Raw genomic sequence first — 23,418 nt, 5'->3', positions numbered from 1 at the left:
TATTTTAATTCAAATTTATTTCTTTTTTAGCTAAATGAGGAGTTAAGTTCAATTTCACTTAAATAAAAAAATCTAAGCTACAATCAACACAAACAAAAATGTATGATAGTTTCTGATATGTGAAGTGAAATACAAATGAATATAAATAAATAAATAAAAAAATGAAAGAAAAGAAATAATAAAATAAATAAATTGTAAAATATTTATGAATAAATTTGAGAAAGTTTATTTAAGGAAGAACAAAAAAACAATAAAACACTATACAATTGGCACAACGGCGATAATTAGTTTAATTGAAATTATTTTATATCTGAGCGACGAAAGTTAATCTGCAGATACTCGCAATCTACAAACGCAATCGGTGCAGATTTTCATCTGAAGTTTATAGCGCGAATAATTTTACCGCTTTTATTGTTTTTGTTGTTTTTGTTGTTTTTGTTGTTTTATTTTTGTTTTGATATTAATGTCTGTGAATAATTATATATAATTACACATACATATATAATAAATGCAATAAATGTTTTACACAGTTTCTGTGCCAGTTTATTTATTATTTTTTCTCGAAAGTTTCAAGTATATCTATTTGCCAGTTGCAGCTACAGCTGCAACTGCGACTGCAACTGCAACTGCAACAGCATTGATTGTGCGTGCATAAATAATAAGAAGCAATTTAACTAAATATTATTAACAAATTAATAGAAACAAATTAATAGATTTTCATCTTTCAATATAAACATTAGTTTTTTTTTTTTATTTTTTATTTTTTTTATTTTTTTGCATAAATAAATAAATATTTTTGGCAAGTTTTTATTGATAGCTCCGCTCCGGTGTATCTGAAGCATTAATTAATAAGCCAAAAAGCAAGCAAAGCCTTGAAGGTAAACAGAGTAAGCGTAGTCGTGAAGCGGGCGAGAAAGTGTTATGTAGAGCGAAAAAGCGTTTCATGAAAGTGAATAATACTATGTATTTGTATATTTGCTCAATGTTTAATTAAAATATTTGCAGTGTACACTGTACACTGTACACTGTACACTGAGCAAATACACCGCACGATATGACAAATAAGTTAAAATTGCTGCTGCCTCCATAAAAACGGCGTGTAAAAAGCATTAAAACATAAATAAACTGCACATTTTTTCGGGTGCTTTCGGGTGCGAGCAAAAAAGGCCATCAATAAAAAATTAAAACATAAAATACTACATAAGACTTAATATATATTTTATATTTGCTTTTGCGATTTTTAAATATTTATAGTTAATAAAAAAAAATTGAGAAAAAATTTAAATGTATTTTTTTAAATCCTCCCAAAGGCAATAAATTTGAACGCCAACAAGCGGCAAACAACAGCTCAACAAGCAACAAATATCACAGATATCAGCAATCAACAGCACCGCCATCCACTCGCAACTGCAGCAGCCAGCAACAAACGGCAGCCCCGAATATCTACTAGCAACATTTTCTTTCCAATCCAAACTTTAAAAGCAACCATCGCCAGCAAAATGCGACGAAATGTTAAATTAGTTGTTTTTGTGAGTGTGATTTGGATGTTCGTCATGATTTACTTCTTCCAATCGAACACTGAAAAGGTAAGAGCACTATTTCCCATTACATGTACACAAGTACACAATAAACACATTTTTTTTTGTTTTTTTGATAAATTCAAGCATCATTAGTAAGCAATAACAGACATATCTACATAACATAGTCCAAGCCGATTTCTTGTTTGATCGGCTTTAGCTTTTGTGAATCTCAATAACATATGTCTCTAATTCCAAAACTTTCCCAACAAACATCATCGTTTTAAATGCAGCGAACGCTACGCACAAGGCGTCGTTGCATGCATGAGAATTGGCTCATTAAGTTCATTAGTTCTGATTAAAACGCTTAAAAAATAGAAACCAAATGCCGCAAGTTGTACGTGTCGAGATAGAAGATACAAAAGCCATAGAGTCGATACTTTGTTACTTTAATTTATGTGCTCTAAGCGTACAAAACATTCTACAAAGAACGAAATACTTGGCGTGAAATTAGAAGATGGAAAAGTCGGGCGGGCTTCTCCATCTTCGTTGCTATTCCTTTGCTTGCTTTCTTCACACTGCACTGTAGTTTCGCTCAAATTAACAAATTAAATACTAAAATTAAGAAAAATTAATTTGTATTCTTTTTGTAGCGAAACTAAAACATTTTTAATTAACTACGAATGTGAAGCACTCCTCTGCTCTGAAATAAGAGAATGTCTTCACTTTCGTCGACGCACTGAATGTGCTTTTTGCTGCAATTATCTGCTCCCTTTTAGTGTGCATTAATGTGTTGAATTCCTCAAAGTGCACACAGTTCAAGTATCTAAAAAAAAATCTTATACATTAATTTGAATTGCTCTCGTCATTTAAAATTTAGTTAAGAAATTAGGAACTACTATTTGTCTGAAGAAATTATCACACATACACATAAGTCATTATGGCCTCATAATTAATTGAAGAGGAAATACCATAAAGATACGTAGATAGATTGTGTCGTTAACAGTTAATATTGAAAAAAGTGATTAAGAAGTTAAAAAGTATAAAATAGGTTAAGAAATAACATTGTCGATATTTAAATTTAAAAACATATTAAAGCGAAATATCGATCATTTTTAATATTCAACACTTTGTACTTCAAAATGGAAAGGTTGAAAGATTTTCAATACCATAATTAATGAATAATGCGGAAAGATTTTCAGACTCTCTAATCATGGGAGCTGTCCTCATTTAAGTCCTATAACTTAATAATAAATGTATAATAAATGTGAAATGTTTAAAAACAGATAATGGATCTTTAAAGTTTCACTTAAGCGAAGTTGCCACACTTTAATTTGTGGCAATCCTAGTATATATCGTTGTATATAATAGGTATTAAATGCTTAAACAAAAAATGGATATTTTCAGTCTCATTCAAGCAGAGTTCATACACTTTATTTTTTGATAATTCTAGTACATATCGTTGTATATAATAGTTATTAAATACTTAAACAAAGAATGGATCTTTTTAGTCAAGCAGAGTTGCCACACTTCGATTTATGGCAATCCCAGCACCTATCTTAGTACATAAAAAATGTTATATGCTTAAAACTAAAATCATAGCACTTGACAGATAATATATGTCTATAATTCTTTATATATACTATTTTGACTATCTACATTACAAAGCTCCAGGTTCATTACAAAGTCCCAGATGCATGTAAATTATTTTCGTATTAAAACAAGTTCGTGTGTCGATATTTACTCAAAATAATACACAATGCATATCAACTTACTAGAGATTGACTTTATATCGAATAGGTATTAAATCCTCTCACTTGTCAGCACTACGCATTTGGTTTGAGAATGACAGCAAGTTATTGGAAAGAAAAGAATTAAAGACAAAGAATTCACGTCATATATATATATACATATATTCTTGACTTGTCTATTTATTTCACTTCTTTTATATTATGGATGCCTAGGATGACTTTCTCTAAGATAACAAAATTTTAATAGCATTTAATCGTCTGCAGGGCTAATGTATGTAGATGATTCTTTAAAAGTGAAAATTGAAGTAATGTATTCATGTACAAAAGTTGGTACATAAAAAAAAAATCGGTAGCGTAATCTGAACAATCTATCCAATTATAATTGTATGGTCTATTTAAAACAATATACTTAATAGCAAAGTGAAGTGAGGTTTAAAGGAACATTAACACTTATACTCAGAGACAACTAATACCCATTGCAATATTTCTCTCTCTCTCTCTCTCTCTCTCTCTCTCTCTCTCTCTCTCTCATTGCACTAAGAAACGCCATTGACAACAACAACAAATTACATACTAAAAAAGTCGCAAAAATCGGTTTACTATATATTATGTTGTGTTGCATCATTGTTCTTCTCTACGAAAATCGACCACAGCATTGAAGTTCCCATAAGGAAGTGAGCTTTACTAACCTTTTTTTTCTAACATAACTCCTTGCGTTATTCCTGTTAAGCTATTTGAATTTTCAGAAGAAATCAAGTAAGCGAAAAAGGTCAAGTAATTCTAATTTCGTCATCTCTAGGAGATCCGTGATGAAACAGTCTCCTAAACATTAATGCCGCTAATGCTTAGCGGTAATATAATGTATTCTAGTGCCATAAAATATATTTGAAATATTAATAATTAAACATGGTATATGCATACATAAATACATGCATATTTGTGAATGTATATGTATATTAGGCGGAACGCTCATGGTAGCCTTGTACAATGTAGCAACAAATCTTTTAATAAAAAAATAATTAGTTAAGTAATAAAAATGCAATAAATAAATGCCAAAATAAAAAAAAATAATTTTTATTATTATTTTAGGTATTTTTTTGTAGTTTCTATACATATATGTATGTATGAATTTCTACCTTTTGCACAAACGTTTAAAATCATAAAACTATTATCTATTTTTCCACAGAAATGTTTTTTCTAAAAGAAAAATATTAAGTTCTTTGAAAGGACGGAACAGAGTTAAATAAAGCCGAAAAAAAATACCAGGAATTTAATAAAAAAGCCAAAAATAATTAAATAATAATCCATTTTCATTCCTCTCCTACCGTTTATCGTTTACATTTCGTGACCAAATGGATCTGTCAGCTATCATACAAAGCGATTTTACCTCACTCAGCTTAGCTGAAAAGTTAACCAAAAACCAACAACACCAACAACACCAACAACAACAACAATAAAAACCAACAAACTCTTTACTTTATGTCTCTTCTATTGCTTCGCTCATTTTCTATTGTTTCTTTTTTTAATATTTTGCATTAATTATTGCTTGATTAGAAGCTATACGCTAACAACAAATGAGCAATAACAGAAACAATGCAAATTACTATTGTAATACTTTTATTGTGGCTGTTTTGTTAACAAACATTGTTGTTGCTGCTACTGCTACTGTTACTACTTCTGCTACTACTACTACTACTATTATACTTTGTACTACTACTCGTTGGTGTGTTTGTTGTTGCTTTCGCTGTTATCAACTTGCGTACTCTGAATATTACACATTGTACTACACAATAATTTAGCTTTTCCTTGTTTTTAGTTTATTTGTTGTTTTAATGTTTAGTGTGCTTCGTTTTACAACTACAAAGATTATTACAAGATATGCTGCCAATATTTGTGTTGTTATTCTTCTTCTTCTTGTTGTTGTTGTTGTTGTGCTAATTTTTTTGGTGTTGCTGTTGTTGCTAGTTTATTGCCACAATAACCGTTATACTAAATGCATATATTTGGTGTATAAGTCAAAATATTTTGCCTCCGCACCCACGCCTACGCCGACATATACAAAAGCAGTGGCGGTTGTTAAAAATTCTTGAGTAGTTTTCAGTGACTCAAAGGTTATTCGGTAATTTTTTTTAAATATTCAAACTACGAATAATTTGTGATTTGCATAGTAATGAGTAAATTTTTTTATGGAAGTATAAGAACAGTTCAATCGTCTGCAAATATTTAAGCAGAGAAAGTATTGGATTAATACTATATTAATTCAACAACAATACAGTAGCGATTGAATATCAAAATCATATGACAAAAAAAATTTTATTTAAACTATATGGGTACGCCAAAATTGCATTTCACCCATAGCAGGCATTTCTTAATATCAGATTGATTAAATCAGATTGATGACATTTAGTAGACGGAGACGAAAGGAGTGAAATCTGCATGTTTATAGAATAGAAAATCATCGTCTGGTCAAGATTATAATGGAAGAGAAACCAACAGTCGCGAGTTTTCCCGGTCGACCGCCGAAGAGATGGTATAATTGTTGAACGTCTGGCTCTACATAAACATTATAATATGATATGTCAAAATTTTATATAAATATATCCAATTCAATTGTTGTAACAAAAAAGGATTTAATTCCACCATAAAGAAGAAGAAAATTGATTGAGTATTTTTTGCCAAGATCAAAGCGAGAAAGCTATAAAGAACGAACCTGGGGGTTCCTCTTATCCGTTTCCAATCAGGACGACACAACACTTATTTTTCCAACTTATTTTATGAGATGATAAAGCAGGCCATAATAGCCCACAATGCTCAGATGATGGTCCAAAATAAAGTACACTTATGTCCATGTTTAAATTGTAACATTTAAATAAACCAAAAATTCGACAACGGAAATATAGGTGGATTGGACACATGTCACGAAAAAGCACAAAGGACGTAGAACATGCGGCATTAACCTGAAATCCACGAGGCTTAGAACCATAACCAATAAAACGAATAAATCGATAGGTAGAATGAGATATATCGCTCAAGATAAACAAAATTGCAAAACTCTTTGTGGATAGGCTACGTTTATACAATCAAATATTGTATAGAACATACCATAATAAAATATAAATATAAAAATTAACACTATTAAAAATTTTTAGTATTCCTAATTTGAATAACCAATAAACTAAGTTGCAGAACTGAAACGATAATAATAACCGCAGCGGATAATCACTCAACTCGAATGCTTGAAGTCCCAGGTTTCGCTATCACTGAGCACAAATTTTTTGTGTCTTGTTTTGGTATTAATTTATTTTTTTTTTTAAGTTAAAATATGATTGTTTTCATATATATTAATTTTTCAAGTGCAAAAACTTCACCAGTCCGTCTTTCACCACATTTTTACGTATAATAGTTGCTATTCATGTCGGGAACATGAAAAGCATAAGGCAACGACAGGATAAAGTTTATTAATTAGTTTAAAAACTAATAGAGTAATTGTAAAGATAGGCTAAGAGATTCATCAATCCATTTAAAACAGTCTCATATAGACTCATTACACGTTACACGCTATGCTTACACTTAACCATTCAGAAACGAAAGCTGTACTAAAAGTAGATCACGGTTGAAAACTTACCCTAGACTTGCCAACCGAAAATAACACTAATAATATAGGCACGGGATTTCTGATACCACACTGTGGACTGAAGCATATAATGTTTCTAGCTTTTGTCAATTGAAACGCTCAAAACCCATCCATGGGACAAACTCATCACCACATACAATACATTAAACATTCAGTTGAGAGATAAGAAGAAAACTTGTACACGGAAAAAATTATATATAAGTTGATTCAATATATTATTTCTAAAGTATTGTATGGTATATCTGCCATTACAAGGCATTTGAAATTTTTAAAATACTCTTTTCGCAATAGGCGTTTAAAGTATTTCAAAATTTAAAATTTTTAAAATAAATTTTAAAACCTTCAAGGAACTCGATTCGATATTGATTTTTATGAAGGACTTAATGTACCTTGGTCGAATATTTAGAGAGGTTCCATTTCCATCCGAATGACACTTTAACAGTTTGCATGCAATACCAGTTAAATCGATCGTCATCCAAATGGCGCCGAAGATTTCCTAAAAAAATGCGGCAACATATTTTTTTGAAAAACTTATAAATTTTTTATTTCCAGACCGTAAATATTTCTCTTTGCTTATTTTGCACTATAACAGACTTCTGATATTTAAGTTATTTCTTTTAATCAAATAATCAAATAAATGTGTCATTACTGCAGTTTCTTCTTGATTGTCGTAGATTTCTTATCTCAAACACTCTATTAGCTGATATTCAGATATTTAAATAGTTTTTCTTGTGTTTATTCTGAGGAACTCGTTAAATTAATGTGTTTATCATCACAAGATAGGGGAAAATGAGTCAAGATTATTAAAGTTAATTAGCTTTGGAATAATTAAACAGCGCGAGAGACAATAGTGAAAACGAAACGTTTACTAAACTAATTTTAATAGAAAGTTTTTTCTGATATTCAATCTTCTGTTGAAAAGCCCACTTTACTTGGATAATACAATACTGTGGGAAAATTAAAAGAAAAAATACATTTTTGGAAAAAATTAAAAATTTAAATTTTTTAAATAGGGAAGAATACTCGTATCTTGTGTGTCTGACTGTCTAGATATAAACATCTAGCAATAATATTATTTTCTAATCATGAATATTTTACATATATTTGACTTTGGGATAGTTAGTATAAAGGCATTACTAATTGGAAGTGCCGTTAGAGTACACTTGAGGGTTTCAGTTCGGAGGTATAATAACCCACTAACATATTCGTGTAAATTTAATAACGAAATCAAACATGCTCATTTGTTAGTAGGCAAATAATTTATCAATATGTTCTTTTGAGTTATAATATTTCAAATGAAACAATCTTTCTTTGCAGTTCTTTGAGAGTAGCGTAAGAACAATTTTCGACCTTGACTAAATTGCTTCCTATATCAATATAATATTATATTGTATAAGTTGAGTAAGTTTGTTTGTGCATTGATATACTACTCACAGGCCTCCGAGTCTTTAGCGATACGAGTTAGGGATAGTATTGATGGAGTTATAGTCCCAATGTATAGTTATTGGGCGGCATGTCAACTATATGGGCGAACTCGTAAGCTATAAATAGGTTTCCATCGTCCCTTTAATTCCAGTTTTGATTCCCGGAAAACCAAAACTGCAGGTGTGCAGGTTCTAGATACAATAGCCGAATTTCGTAACATTCGGCAGACTGTCAATAAAGATATTCATTTCAATAAAGAGGATCTGGAGTAGATACTTCCTCTGGTATGCAGCAGCGAGTATGATTCGTTGAGTTATTGGTAGTAGAGAGTAGATCCTTTCACCTTGGAGGCATCTATGTAGAAGTAAAATAATGAATAACATTAGGAATATTTTGACCATAGTACTTGAGCACAAAAATTTGCGAACACAGATCTCCTACTTACAATGACTATTTACAGTGGATAATCGAAGATCACAAACTAACAAAATAATGATAGTTTACAGATAGTAAAGGTTGTGGAATTGAAATAGAAGCAAGTAGAAGAATTATTTAAAGTTTTAATTTTGGTTATGTTAATGTAAAATAATAAAAAAGTCGATCGCTATGTAGCCACAGGTTGTAGATCTGGTTCTGTAGCAGAAGAAAAGTACACAAATACATTTATTCGATGTAAAGCTTTACTTACGAAAAAGAAAATGGCGATATGTATGAAAAAAATGTGGCATTTGATGTATATGGTATAAACTAAGCACTAGAGATTCCATTGAAACAAATTAAAACATACGGATATCTGAAGGAAGACGCATCAGTTTTTAGAAAACGAAATATTAATAACAAAAACAAGTACCAAAAACAAAAGTTGACCCCACTTTTGTGAAATCAGTTCCACTGTTCGGAGTAGAGTGTTCTTCATCAAACGACAAGATTTCAGTAAAGTAACATACGTAGAAATTAAGTATCTGAAGGTAGTTGTGGGTCACACTAGATGTGACTGAATAAAGAACAATTCTACGAGAAGTAAATTACATTTAACGTAAGATCCGATGCCGCCAACCTAAGTAGTTCGATCGCGTTTCAAGAATGTCGCAGTTGAGAGTTTTCAACCGCATTCTGGAAGCGAATCTAAAAAGATGGTTTGGGTGTCCAAATAATTTGAGAACAAAGTTTCACAGAAACTGAGAGCAAAAAGAAAAACGATCACCAAAAAAAAAATTGGAATAATTATTAAGAAGTGAGATCCACTGCATATACAGGTGCAATAAAAGAATTTCTTGAAAAAGACGGATAAGAAAGTTTATATCTCAGCAGTAGCTTAAGTCATGTGAAGTTTCTATCCTTATGCACTGTTTCAGAATGGCAGGTTATTTTTTGCAGTAGATTCTTCTTCTCAGTCATTTAGAAGCATTTAGAGATGTTTGGAATATTTGAGAGTCAATCCATGCCGTCGCGCATTTGGTGTCATAAAAGTATTGAAAGTGATAGCACGAAGCTAAGTAGTTTAAATTGTTTAAATGAACGAAGCCTCGAATTAAACTTTAAGTTTATCTCACATAAAAGGTTAGGCATTATCAGTCTGTATAGTTTAAAATTAAAGCGATCAGATACAACTTTTAGTTTCATTTTTGTTCATTTGGTTTAAACCATGGCCACAACTTTCGTAGATTATTTATAGCCACCATTCAAACTAATTCCTACCTTACCATTTAACATAATGTAATCATTTTATGAGATACTCCTAGCAGATACGAACGATTTAACACATGCAGTATAAATTTGCACGGCAACGAAATTTATTTTGACAATTGAAACATAAATCAACGCGATCGGATTTTTTAAGATACTTTTAATATCTTTTCTTGTGCAAATTGAAAATTGAATTGTAGTTGTGTGGGGCGGATAAGGTGGAAAGGGAAGTCAGTAACGGTCGCCGTAAATAATAGATATTCAGATATTGCCCACAAAAAAAAAAAAAAAAAACACAAAAAAAAAAAAATTAGATGAAGAAATACGTAAAATACGTAAAAAAGATAGAAAATTAAATTTAAAAGTTTGAAAAGGCGACGTTGTTAATAGAAAAAGGTTACGAAGGTGCAGTGAAATAAATTTAAATCAAATTGTGTACACTGCATGCCAAAGACAAATATGACTGTTGCCGAATTGTATCTGCACACAAGCCAGCCCGGCGGACCTAATGCGGCGATATTGTATCTGCGCGTCTATGTGTGCACATGCAGTACACATTAATAATTGTAACTCGATGGCATAATGTATGGGGCCGGCTGTGGCGCCCATGATGTATCTAAGCGCAAACAAGCTGCTCGTATCTCTTAAATTAAAAACTAAAACAGTGGAAAACTTAAAAGTATCTTACGTTGTTGTGTTTTGTGACCAAAAATGTTTGTAATTTCTGGTTGCTATTGTTTTCTTAATTTATTTACTTACCCGCATATATTTAAATATATACATTTTTCCTTACTCTGTTTGGTTAATACTCATATAATATACATAATTTGCTAGGTTTGGCAAAGATAAATTTTTATTTGTTATTTTATTTTTTAGTATATACAAATTCATTTTTATTTGTATTTTGTAATTTATTTTGTCTTCAGTGTAATCAAGTGAAAGGCAACCAGCCACTTCACATATTGCGCTACTATTATAATATACCATATTACAGTATATATTATGTATCTAGTTAGTATGTGCATGCAGAAATTACTGTGTCTGAATGTATCTGAAAGATGCTGCAATATTTCCTTGAATTTCCAGTCACTTTGTCTGTAACCTAAAAATTACTGCTGACACTTTGCCCACAATTAAAGTATTTAAAAGATTGTTTGGACAAAAATAAAATTTTTAAAAATTGCAAAAACTGTATGCAGTCATTTAAATTAAAGCGATTTTGAAGACGATTTAATTGAAAACGAGAGGCATTTATTTTTGCTGCGCACATTTTCAGAGATCATTAAAAAAATTATCACTAAATCACTGTCACTCCGGCTTTATTACTTGGCCCACATTGGATTTGACATTGCCGCCACATTAAACTCATCTGCGAGCTCATTAAAATGGTCCATTAAAAATTTCGCAAACTCCAAATGACTTTTTTTCGTTATACTGAATATCGTATTATCAGTATCCAATATTCCATATATGGAGCGATACGTACATATTTAAAACATTTAAAATAAATAAAATGAATAAACAATCTGTATAAAATGTATCTGTAAAAGGGTTATTAAATAGAACTAAAATCAAAATCTAAATCAATCATAATTTAAAGCAATCAAAATTTATTTCGATACCATTGAACACCTGTTTAGATTTTTCTTAAGATATTTGTTGTGTGGCCCTTAAGTATGTCTATAAATTTTCTTTTGTGTCCGCATTCAATCCGAAATGATTTACTCAAAGTAGTCCTTCTGACATTAGAAGCTTCTCAACGGCTGACATTCTGGCTTTTATTCGGAAGGCGAAATGTCACATGTTCGATTAGGGTCAGCTGCAGCGCAAAAGATCGGCTATGGTCACAGTGCTCCGCTTTATTAGGAGCTGGTACCCTTTTTATTTCTATTCTATTCTACTCAAAGTGGTGATTTTAGATTCAAGAGAAATAAAAATCACATGGAGTCATGTTTAGCTAACGGCTATATAATGCTTGATTTAATTAATCAATCATATTTCAAATTCTTTGTGGTCCTATCTCAATAACACCTATTTCATAGTCGGTATCTAATCTTGAATTCAATGCTGGCATATCCGCACAAAGCAACGATTTCGTGTACCCCAAAAGTAAACAATCCAGTGCCATTAGATCACATGATTTTAAAACTGAGACAATGGGTTGGTTCCTAAATTATTGAATAAATGTATGCGCTAAATATGGCGTCAAAAGAGTTCCAGAATATGGCATACGGTGTCACACTCTTGAAGACAACAAATTATTTAATGTGGCTTCATATCGGGGATGATGCTGATACTATCATTTTTTTCGTTTTTGAAATGGGTTTTCACTGAGGTAGATATAAACCAAATTAGAAAGCAAAATTTTAAGGAAGTAAAATGGATCGATGTGCAATCGTCCAAGTTCCCATTCACTGGAGTTATGCTGCAAGACGTCTATGTTTTGCAGAGCGTTGTCTAATTGTTCTTAATTTAAATTTACAATTTAATTTAACAGCATCGGTATTTATACGTTTTATGCAATAGATTATTAAAATCACAAATATTATCATTTGATCCAGGTTTTTCAAATACATAACAAACGGCAAGCTCTGTAGGTTAATGAGGTTGACCGTCAACTGCACATAATGTACAAAGGAATTTCAACAATTCGAATTTCAACAATTCGATATCACACCTAACTGATTATAAGGTCTATAAATTAGCCACTAATTTTTAATAAATTTTTTTTAACATGACATTTAACAATATCTTCTTCTTCATTCCATTACGTTTCCAGAGGAACATTGGACCATAACGAACCTTTTCCTATTGTTACGATTTCTTGATAGGGTTTTAATTTCCCCAAAGGTTTTTCCGCTTGCTTGGATTTCTTTCTCTAATGTTTGCTTCCACGTTTGCTTGGGTCTACCAGGTCTTCTGCTTCCATGAGGATTCCACGTTAACGCTTGTTTAGAGATTTCATTTGGTGTTTTCCATAATGTGTGCCCGATCCATTGCCATTTACGGTTTTTTAATTCATTTGCGATAGGAAGTTGGCAGCATGTTGACCAGAGTTCGGAATTTCTGATAGTGCGGGGCCATCAAATTTTCAAAATTTTCCAGAGGCATTTGTTTATATAATATATATAAAATAATCGTCCAATGCTGATTAATTACTTCTTATCTGTTTATATTACATCACATATATTTTGAAGTATTTTTATGATACTTTAAAAAAATATTTCTTTTCAAATAAACCACAACGCCCCAACATACTTCCAGCGGGTGAAAATATTAACGGGGAACAATTAGTTTCCAATTTTAGCCCATAAATCAAATGGTCAATAGTTCAATAATTGCTTTATTGATGTGCTTGGTTGTGTGGTTTTTTTCGCTTCAAACGACGTCATAAACATCAAATTAAGAAATGCAAAACCTTCTTTTTGTGCTGTCAGATACGAGGTTTGAGATATTTTGACTTTTACGATGAGGGGAGGCGGCGTTGGCATATTTATTAAGCCATAAATTTGTTAGCACTTTTACGTTTTTGACCAGCACTTTCCAATGGAAGCCTAATTTATGACCACAAAATTATGAAATTAATATGTTCAAGCCACTCACTTACTTGACCATAAAATTCAGTAAAGTTTGTTGTTGCCGTTGTTTTATTTTGTAGTCATAAATATAATTATTATTTTTATATTTCCAAGCATTTGTAAGGTGAAGTAAGTAATTTAATGAACTTTTTTATTTTATTGCATTTGAAACGAAATTGAAATGAAATCATATTTACCTAAAAACGTACAATTAGGGACAGCAAGTCAAGACAGGCTATTAAGTTCATATTGTGACCTTTATGAGAATTTTAAACTTGAATTTTTATTATTTGGCAAATTTATAGTTCTACCCATTGCTTTTTGCTATCCAAACATATTTTTTTTGAAGATTTTTGAAGATCCAAATGCTTGAAGTATTTATCAGCATCATCCGGTACTATACAATCCATTTAGGAAATAAGCCTGTTTATCAACAGTCTTTCATGCTTCTCTGTTTTTTGCTTTTGTTTTCCAATTTCTAATGTTCATTCCTTCTAAGTCCTGCTGCACGCTGTCTTACTATCATTTTCTTAGTCGCCCTCTTCTTCTGCTTGTTTCTATTTCGTTCTCATGAAACTTAAGCGGCACTCTCATATCCAGCATTCTTAGCACATGTCCCACCCATCTTAATCGCTACATTTTCATAAATTTGGTGTTTGTTTAACCTTCAGCTACCCGTTTTAGCTCCTATGCGATACATCCCGTTTTCTTTCACGGAGTTAAAAATTTTTCTGCTATCTTACTTGCTTTATTGAAGTTTTAAGACTTCTTATTGTTCCGATTTATGAGAAACCCAATCTAAAGACTATTTCTTTTATGATTGAAAACAGAATGTTTCGGAATTACCATATTTTAAATAGTAGATAATTTTATACTTTTAGCATTCAGTTTACTAACATATTCCTAGAAAAAGTTTAGATGATTAAAATCTTGCTAAACTTCATCGTTATTTTCATCATTTGTACAGATGTGCAGCTCCCAGCAAGAGCGCCCAGGAACTATCAAAAACCGCTATTGGCAGTCTCACAATAAGCGCAAAAAACCAATTCATTCAAATGATGCCGGTAGCTCTTGGGTCAAGTTTCTCGTCATTATAGAAATGATATTTACATGAAAATAATGAAACCACTAAGATAATGAAAATTTTATAATAAGTGATCTAGGGTTGTTTTGACTTACTGATTTAGATATAAAAATAATCTAACCAATTGCTTATTTTCTTAAACACATAAAAATTTGACTTTGTTTTTCTTGATGTCTCCATGTTAGTAAATTAATTCATTTTTTATAATACTTATTAGATAAGTTTTTTAGATCGAAAGCATCGAAAGCCAAAGTGTGAGTCTTGAACCCATTAAATCAACCTCTTAAGAATGAATGAAGAAGATTTCCAAAGCATTGAGGAAACTTCATTCCAGTAATCAGGGGAGAGAGATGTGAACATATAGGTGGATAGGTATAGGTGGCGGGGTTAAATTAAATAGGTTAAAATCATACGATATATTTATACACACACTGTATATATAGCTATGTACTATTGCAAGGTTAATATATCAATATTACTTTATTCGGGTTGGTTTAGGAGACGAGCTCTAGGGACAGCACAATAGATCTCACAGGTTATAGTAAACTATTGTCGCTTTTAATAAAAATAGAAACTCTAGAATGTCCAGCACTTTCTGTTTCCAACTGACTGGTTAAACTATTGTTTATAATTTTGTTAAACTTATGCATATCAAGTTTGTATGTACAATATATAGGTATGTATATCCATAATTTCATATCAAATATTTTTATATAGTTTTAGGTTTCGATTTTTTCTTTGTTCATTGCTTTTGTGGCACATCTCAGTTGTGTAATTGAGTTGATTTCAAATAAATTTGTTTTCTGTTCACGCTTTGAAATGATGTCGATGGCGCTTCTGAATGATGCCATCCTCGTCGTCCGCAGCTACACACATAGCTACAATTTATGCTTTTCATGACAAATTTCATCTGCTGCAGAATCTTTAAATTTGACTCATCTCATCGTCAACTTCATTGTTTGTCAGCTCAGTTCAGTACAAATGATATACAAGTATAAGCAACGATATTGAGATACATCCACTTAACCGCTGCCTCTGCTTGTCAATATCTTTCGTACTACAGTAGACAACGTCATCTTTCAATTTGATATTGTTTAAATTAATTTCATTTAATTTTTTTTCTTGTCGCTTTTTTTGTATAATTACATAATAAATATTTTAAAAGAGATCAACTTGCCCCCGTTGATCTTTCATTTTCATTATTTCAGTTAAAATAAATAAAATTGTAGTACTCTAACGTGCGAACTTAGATGCTATCAAGTGGCACGGCGATTGTAGTCTGCAGATACTTGCAGATACTTGCAGATACTTATGTGTTGTATTTTAATTATGAAGTGTGCTAAGTGTGTGTGTGTGGCAATCGCAAAAAAAATATTAAAAACAAATATAATCAGCCTCATCAGCCTGATGTATGTACGTGTGTATATAAATATGCATATTTGCCAGAAGAGTAATCATAATATCAGGCAGTTGCAAAGCGCCAACAAACGATACGCCGCGATGCAATGCGATGCGATGCAACCAAGCAGCCAACCACTTCTACTCAGAGTCTGATCTGTCTGTCTAATATTTCATTCATAATGAATTCATTTGTTTTTCATTTCTTTTGTCGAAGCCAACTGCAGTGGAACTCGACGCATACCTATACGTGGAATACTCAACACCCGACAATCGACAATCGACAGTCGACACTCGACAAGAACGTAATCACATAATTAAGCGCATAATTCGCGCAATACTCATATGCGTTCATAAATGGTTAAGTAAGCCGCCGCAGCTCGCAACATAATTTGCATAACGAAATTGCATACGCTACGCTTCGCTCTACATTTTATCGCATGCTATAAAAATGTTTCGCAAGTGAATATATTGCAATACTCTAAGCACACTAGGCTGCAGTTTCTAGCATGATACATACACTTATGGTATGTCGCACATTGCTCTTGCTGTTCAAGCGACTTAAAAAAGTCGCTTGAATCTTGAATAACATTAACAGGTTCATTTAAGTCTTTTAAATATTTGCAATATATAGTTTATGATGAGACACTGAGAATAGTACTTTAAACAAACAGACAAAATACACTTAATCTCCGATTACAGCTCAAGTTGTGCAATTAAAGTTATAATCAGTGAAAGTGAAAAGAGAACACTACACTCATCTCTCGTAGATGCAGATTTTATCGCTATTAAAACAAATTTAGTGTACTGCAACCTAATCCCATACTTAACTTATTGTTATCAAATTTCACATTTTCGTATGGGTTTCATTTGAAACAACTCATTTAGAAACCAAAGAGCAACTTCATTTTCCTATTATCTTAATTAAAATGTCAAATGTTTTACAAATGGCCTGAGGCCAGTTTCCGTACTAAGTAGTTATTTAAACACTTTATAAAGCAAAACTGTTGGAAATTTCATAATTTCATCTACTTTTGTAACCACAATTTAACAAATGTTACAGATATAATTTGCAAAAAATTTCTATCAGTACATCAAAGATCTCATTTCCTGATGTGGTAGATAAATTTTATCATTGCAAAACTACCAGTACTTCACTACAATTCAATAAAATTGGATCGTTTTAAATTTAACCTTATTAGCAAATTACTAATATAAGCCGTTTTAGTAAAAATTTTAAAATAATTTAAACAGAAAATAAATTTATCAATTCTGCAGATAACTCAAGTATAGTTTTCCAACTGATCAAACTAATAAAGTTGTCAAAAATCTTTGTTTTCTTGGTATCTAAGACTACTTCCCGTCCTCACCACTAAGCCGCTGCAGCATAGTTCATAATGACTTCTTGAACCCTGTGAAATCGAAAAATGAACTCTGTCCAAAATATATATTAGGTACTCGATTAAGTCCCTATACGCTAACTATTTATCAATAATGGAAGTAAAACTTTGATCCCATTGAAACATTTTTTAGTGCATCAAAACATACTTGATATTTCATTTTGATCGTTGACGTGATTGCGATTGACAACAAACATATCGATACATATCGTCTTCGTGGGTCAGAAAGGTAATAGTTTGAACTTCATTAAGATAGAAGTTAAGAATTTGAGCGAATTATGGTTTATGATTTTGGGAAAAGACTCAAGACAGCGGGTGGAGTTTTTCATTCAATTTATATTTTAAAGAGGTTTTTCAAACAATGGTGAACTACAAGCACAAAAATTCATTTTTCATATTATTTTAATTAATTGAATTTTTGGCTGACCATACAGCTGTTTCGAGTATTGCCAAAAACCCATCATCAGTGGTCGTGGAAATAATTCGTGTATTTAATTATTCGTACATAATTTTTTGAGATTGCAACTACCAGGAATTGAATTGAAGTGCCCTGCCAAATTTGAAGCTCAGAGTCAGCGCTCCTTAAACAACTGACTCAAAGCCATACTTGACTTTTTATGTTCGCACATTTTTCTGAAGTTTTGTTAATTGGCTGCGAAAGTTTTTTATTAACAAATTCACTTACTGTGTTTACATTAGAACTAAATCATAAACCAGCTGTAGAATAATTGAATTAATTAATCATATTTTTGTTTTTAAGTTTTAAATTCCAATACTATTCTGTTCAGTGCTATTCTATTTATTTTTGTTATAATTTATTTAATACATTTATTTTTATATCTCTTCATTTTTTTTTTTAATTGTTATTAGCAGTGACAGTTGTACAAAAATAGTGAAGAGCTATTCAAATTAATTTGCTATCAGATATCTCTTCTTTCAATATTACTTTTAAGAAAGTTGATACATTTTGTGAAAAGTAGAACCCAATATCTGTTGATTTTGCACATACCCCATGTTTGTGCGGTAACTAACTCTATTCCTTCATCTGACTTTTATTAAACCAAAACAGATTTGAGCCACTAAATTAAAAAAAATAAATTTTTCTTTAGATCAGAAACAAAATGCACTAATTATAATGATTGGAGGACCGACCACTCTCATTCGTCTTACATCAGAAGGTCGCTACTTTACATCTGATCAATTAAAGGATAAATAGGGTCTAATAAATAAAGAGTTATTGATGAAAAAAAGAATTCTACCTATATATAATTCAGAGTTAAAGACTAAAATAAATAAATTGCTTTAATTTAAAATAATTTAAATTATATAAAGTTTGTCAATGAGGTTTTTTTTTTTATTTATAAATAAATATATGTATAAGAAATGTTCATATTAAGCCGAAACCGTGAAACAAATAAATCACTCTAATAGAATGATGGAGGCATTAGACAACTCGACCTATACGCACAAAAAGTGTTAATGAGATCACAAAAAACAAAAAAACAAAAAAAAAAAACCTAACCAACTCCATAAATAAACTTTATTTTCGTATAAAAATTATAAAAATAATAACAAAAACCTAAAAATTTGTGTAATTCAAGTTTCGAGTTGATACATAACTTTTCGAGTGGAGTGAAGCGTATGAAGGGCGCTTGAGAGTTATATGTTATGTAAGCCTGGCAACAAAAAATGCATCAACAAAAATGGAATTAAATTGACCATTTAATACACCAACAATAATTAATTATATTAACTATTGTTGCCTGCACCGCGCTCGCCACTGTCGCTGAGCGCGGTCGCGGTGTTACCGAAAATGCTACTGTCTAGCGGTACCGGTACCGGTACAGGCCACAATCGAAGCGTACCTCATAAACGTCGACTGCTACTATTAGCAACCTTAATTATGACATTCACCATTAAAATGATTTTTTTTTATATATATTTTTTTTCATATGTATTTTTTTTTATTTATTGGTCACACTGGCTGGCCCTGCTACTTTCAGTAACATTTACAAATTTTTAATGGAATTGATTTTTTTGTTTAATTTTTTCACATTTGATGTAGTTTTTATTTTGTAATAACAATCAAAAATAATTTATCTCTTTTAAATGGGAATTATGAATATTTAATTATAATATATCGATATTTGAATATTAAAAACCAATTGAGTTTTTATGACTGCAATTTACTGATACACTATGAAATAGTAAAAGTGGGTGTAGAGCAATACGATTTTTGGGGCAGCATGTTCAGTTCAATAAACTGAACAAAGCAACTTGGATCTGTCTACCGCTTCAAGAGCTTACATATTGCAATAACTTATTCATACAATTATTTTTCCAAGCATTATCCTACAAATACATACAATAATTATCCATACTTTATAAATTATTTACTCAAAGCTATGACCTAATGTCGTGAGCTTAATCTAGCGATTGCCTACTCTTTTAATCCCTCTAATCTTGTAGCAAGTTTGATTTGATAAGTGCGATTAAAAGATCTCATTTATAATTTGTTGCTAATATTTTAAGACTTGGTTAAGATACGCACATAAATTCAGCCAGTCCATTCCATCAAGTTCAAACATTATCATTATTATTATAAATATTATAGCTAAAAAGCCTGTAAGCATTCGATCTGAATAAATCTATTGTGGATAGCCTTGATCCTTAACCCTGAATATTCAGACAGTTTAGAGTTTGTTATTCTATAATTCATATGGGCGCATAATACTTCCACACTTTAAGGTAAATGGGTGTAAATGAGTAAATGGTGTAAATGGGTGTAATTGAACATTCACAAAGCATTCGCTCTGAATTTTCCAAGTCGATTTCACCAAAAAGACTATACTTTGTCACATGAGACAGCGAAAATTACTCATTGTATATTATGCATTGAAATGCATCAATTTTTTTCTTTTTTTGACCTTTTCTGACCCCGGTAAGATCCGCATAATCACAAAATTTATTATTAGTCTACAGAAATATTGTTTGCTTATAAGCAGATTCGATATTATATTTCAAGAAGCGACACCTTACCGTAGTTGCAAGTACGAACTATTATTTTCTCTTGATTAGTTCATTAGTTTCGTTTTTTAAGCATGTCTTATATTTAATCAACAATATAGAGTTAGTTCTTAAGTAAAATTTGATCTTAGAGTCTTCAATATATTTTCACTGCTTTCTGAACAAATAATGGTTAAAAATATTTTTGTTACTATTTATATAGTATGTACATTTATATGTATTTATAATGGCATCTCCACATAATGAAACACGAGAAGTCTAGTCTCTCTGTATCTGTAACTGTCTATGGATGAGGAGGATTATTCTGGGGGCTGAATTTCCTGCTCTCATCTGATATAGGAACCTCTAATACGAGGGACACTTAAAAGTACATATAAACGGCTGAATTCTTCCTGTTCTTGGTTAGGATCAGTTGTGAGTATAAAAACTGTCTACAGTCTCAGAGTTCTGTTTTAATGGAAGACGTATTTCATTCTATTCTATGTGCAGTATTTCTGTACATTTTCTAAAACATATACCTACAATGTACGAGTTATTATTAATAACTATACGTGACACATACTCGTATAAGTGCACAGATAGCAGTTCTCTACTTTTCTCATATGAAGGGCACAATCTGATATCTCATATGCCAATGCAGATTGTGCTTAAAATGCAAAAATGCAATATATTGGAAATACTTTTAATTGCCTTGTATAATTGGTATTTGCAAATGTTTTGTTGCCAATTCATTTGAGAAATCTCTAAATAATTTACTTTTTTCTGATATTTAATATTTATTTATTAAATATTACTTTTTTTTTTGGTCATACAGGAACGTACAGTTAATATTTTTAAGAAGCTGAAGCTTTTTAACATCATTAAAAGCCACTCGATATATATCGAATAAAATATTAATAAATTCATTAAAAAATTACAAATTAATTTATTATGAAATTTAATGGCTTTACACTTTTTTATATGAAGCATATTAAATATATTATATTATGTGATGAAAAATATATGAAGTGGAAATAAATCAACAATCAAAAGTAATTAGTAGTATTCCACAAAAAATAAATAAGAGTTGTCATCCCAAAATTATAAACATGATATGGGTATTCATCATTATATGGATAGAAGTAGGCATTCAGTTTTTTAATAATTTTATTAATCCATTGCAATAGTCATTTAATTATTGATCGTTCCATTAAATATATGTGTATCTAACTATGCCTTTAACTATTAATTGGAACATAAGGAACCAGCAACACCCTCGTTTTAGGCCAGATCGAACGACTTGATTTTGGCTTAGCAAAACTACAACCAGCAGCGTTGGCTTATTATAGTATAGAGGTCAAAAAGCCCGTTTAAACACAGAGAAATTTATTTAATTTGATTAAATGATTTTTTTGTGTTGTCAATATGAATTTATGTCGATATCAGCTGCAGTCGGAAATTCGTCTAAGGGAACTTAAATTTTAAGGAACCAGTTCTAAGGTAAACCTGGTTTCTTAAAATACAAATAAGTACCTTGTAGAAATATTTAATTTTTAATTTAAGTTTTATTAATTTTATATTCAACTTAACGAATAATAAAATTTCTTTTTCAGGTAACGTCAAACTTCAATACACGTAAACTATTAATAAAATCAGAGCAAGTATTCCAATCATAAACCTAATCTGTGTTACTTCTGTTAAGTGATTCTTAAGATATGAAATATAATTATTATAATTTAAAATTCTTATATTATTATAATTTTTATTGAATGTAATAAACCGATTAACCTATATTATAATGTAAGACAGCAGCAATAAAACGCATTTCGAGGTAATATGCCATGTTTTTGACGTTTCGCTGTGTTACTATATTACTCGGTTATCCAGCTAGTTATAGGTGTTCGAATATACCACTATTATGTCTTATTCACAATTTTATAGAAAATGAGAAACATTAGCTTTGGTTTAAAAGGAATTTCGATATCTTTGCTAAGTTTTCCATCATATCTATGGATTGTTCATAATAGAAGTACTTTCAAAAGACAACTATTTCACTGATCACATTAGTCTGTTTTTCCAAAATAAAAGATAATTCGTATTTTCACATTCCACCGAGTATCTAACAAATTACTGCCTTCGAAAAGTAAATGCAAAAACTTTGATTTAAGAGAACCCTATACAAATCTTAAGTCATCAACCATGTAGCATTTCTACTATATAGTATACGAAAGCAGTTTTTACCAATTAAATGTGTAAGAAAACAGTCCGTAATTCATTATTCCAGAATGTATTCAATAGATAAGTTTTTTTCATCTTCAGTTCCCATAGTAAGTTTAGAATACATTTGTGGGCAATTATTTTAAAACTGAAGAAGAAAACATAATCCTAGAAAAAGAATAATAAATTCTCCCGTATTTAAGAGTTCACACTTAATGGCTGAACACAATTCATTTATAAGAAATTTGAATCGAGTGTGATATAAAGAGGAATTGTAATTTTTATTAAGTTTGTAATCCATAATATTAATGGATTCATAGACTCATGAACTCATGAACTTATGGACACAAGACAAGGACTCATGGAGTTATGAACTCATGGACTTTGAACTGGATTAGTAAACATAGTTGTAATGAAGTATTTACTCGCATTTAATTTATTTTTATATGAATATATGTAATAATTTCCTTATACGTATGTTAATTGTATAAAGTAAACGAGCGCTGGAGATAGTTGGAATAACCTCTTAATATTATATAAGCACACGCATAAACAGTAGAAAATGAGAACTACGATACGATATAGAAAAGGTTTTTCATTGGGTTTTTCTGAAATTCCTTTATTTTAATTGTTCCAGACATTTCAATGGAAATGGTCGTTTTCAGGAAATTGATCAAATTCCTGAGATGTTATTACTTTCGAATTATGTCTCGATAGCTTAA

At 30.8% G+C, this 23,418-nt stretch overlaps 1 protein-coding gene across 2 annotated transcripts in view; it reads left to right on the top strand.

Moving 5' to 3' along the window:
- Nucleotides 1-23,418, top strand: part of LOC119688998 (polypeptide N-acetylgalactosaminyltransferase 2) — a 113,122-nt gene that overhangs the window by 7,441 nt on the left and 82,263 nt on the right. Inside the window, exons 2-3 of one of the 2 annotated variants that reach the window (XM_038103716.1) lie at nt 31-41; nt 1,311-1,586. In XM_038103716.1, the coding sequence (XP_037959644.1) occupies nt 1,500-1,586 (87 nt within the window). In that variant the 5' untranslated portion in view covers nt 31-41; nt 1,311-1,499. The remainder of the gene's footprint in view (nt 1-30; nt 42-1,310; nt 1,587-23,418) is intronic. The other variant, XM_038103717.1, reaches the window with a different exon arrangement.

The sequence above is a fragment of the Teleopsis dalmanni genome, chromosome X, assembly GCF_002237135.1.
Source record: "Teleopsis dalmanni isolate 2A chromosome X, ASM223713v2, whole genome shotgun sequence".
In the NCBI taxonomy this organism is placed as follows: Eukaryota; Metazoa; Arthropoda; class Insecta; order Diptera; family Diopsidae; genus Teleopsis; species Teleopsis dalmanni.
Note: the sequence above shows the minus strand (reverse complement) of the source record. Positions and strands in the feature narration are given on the sequence as shown.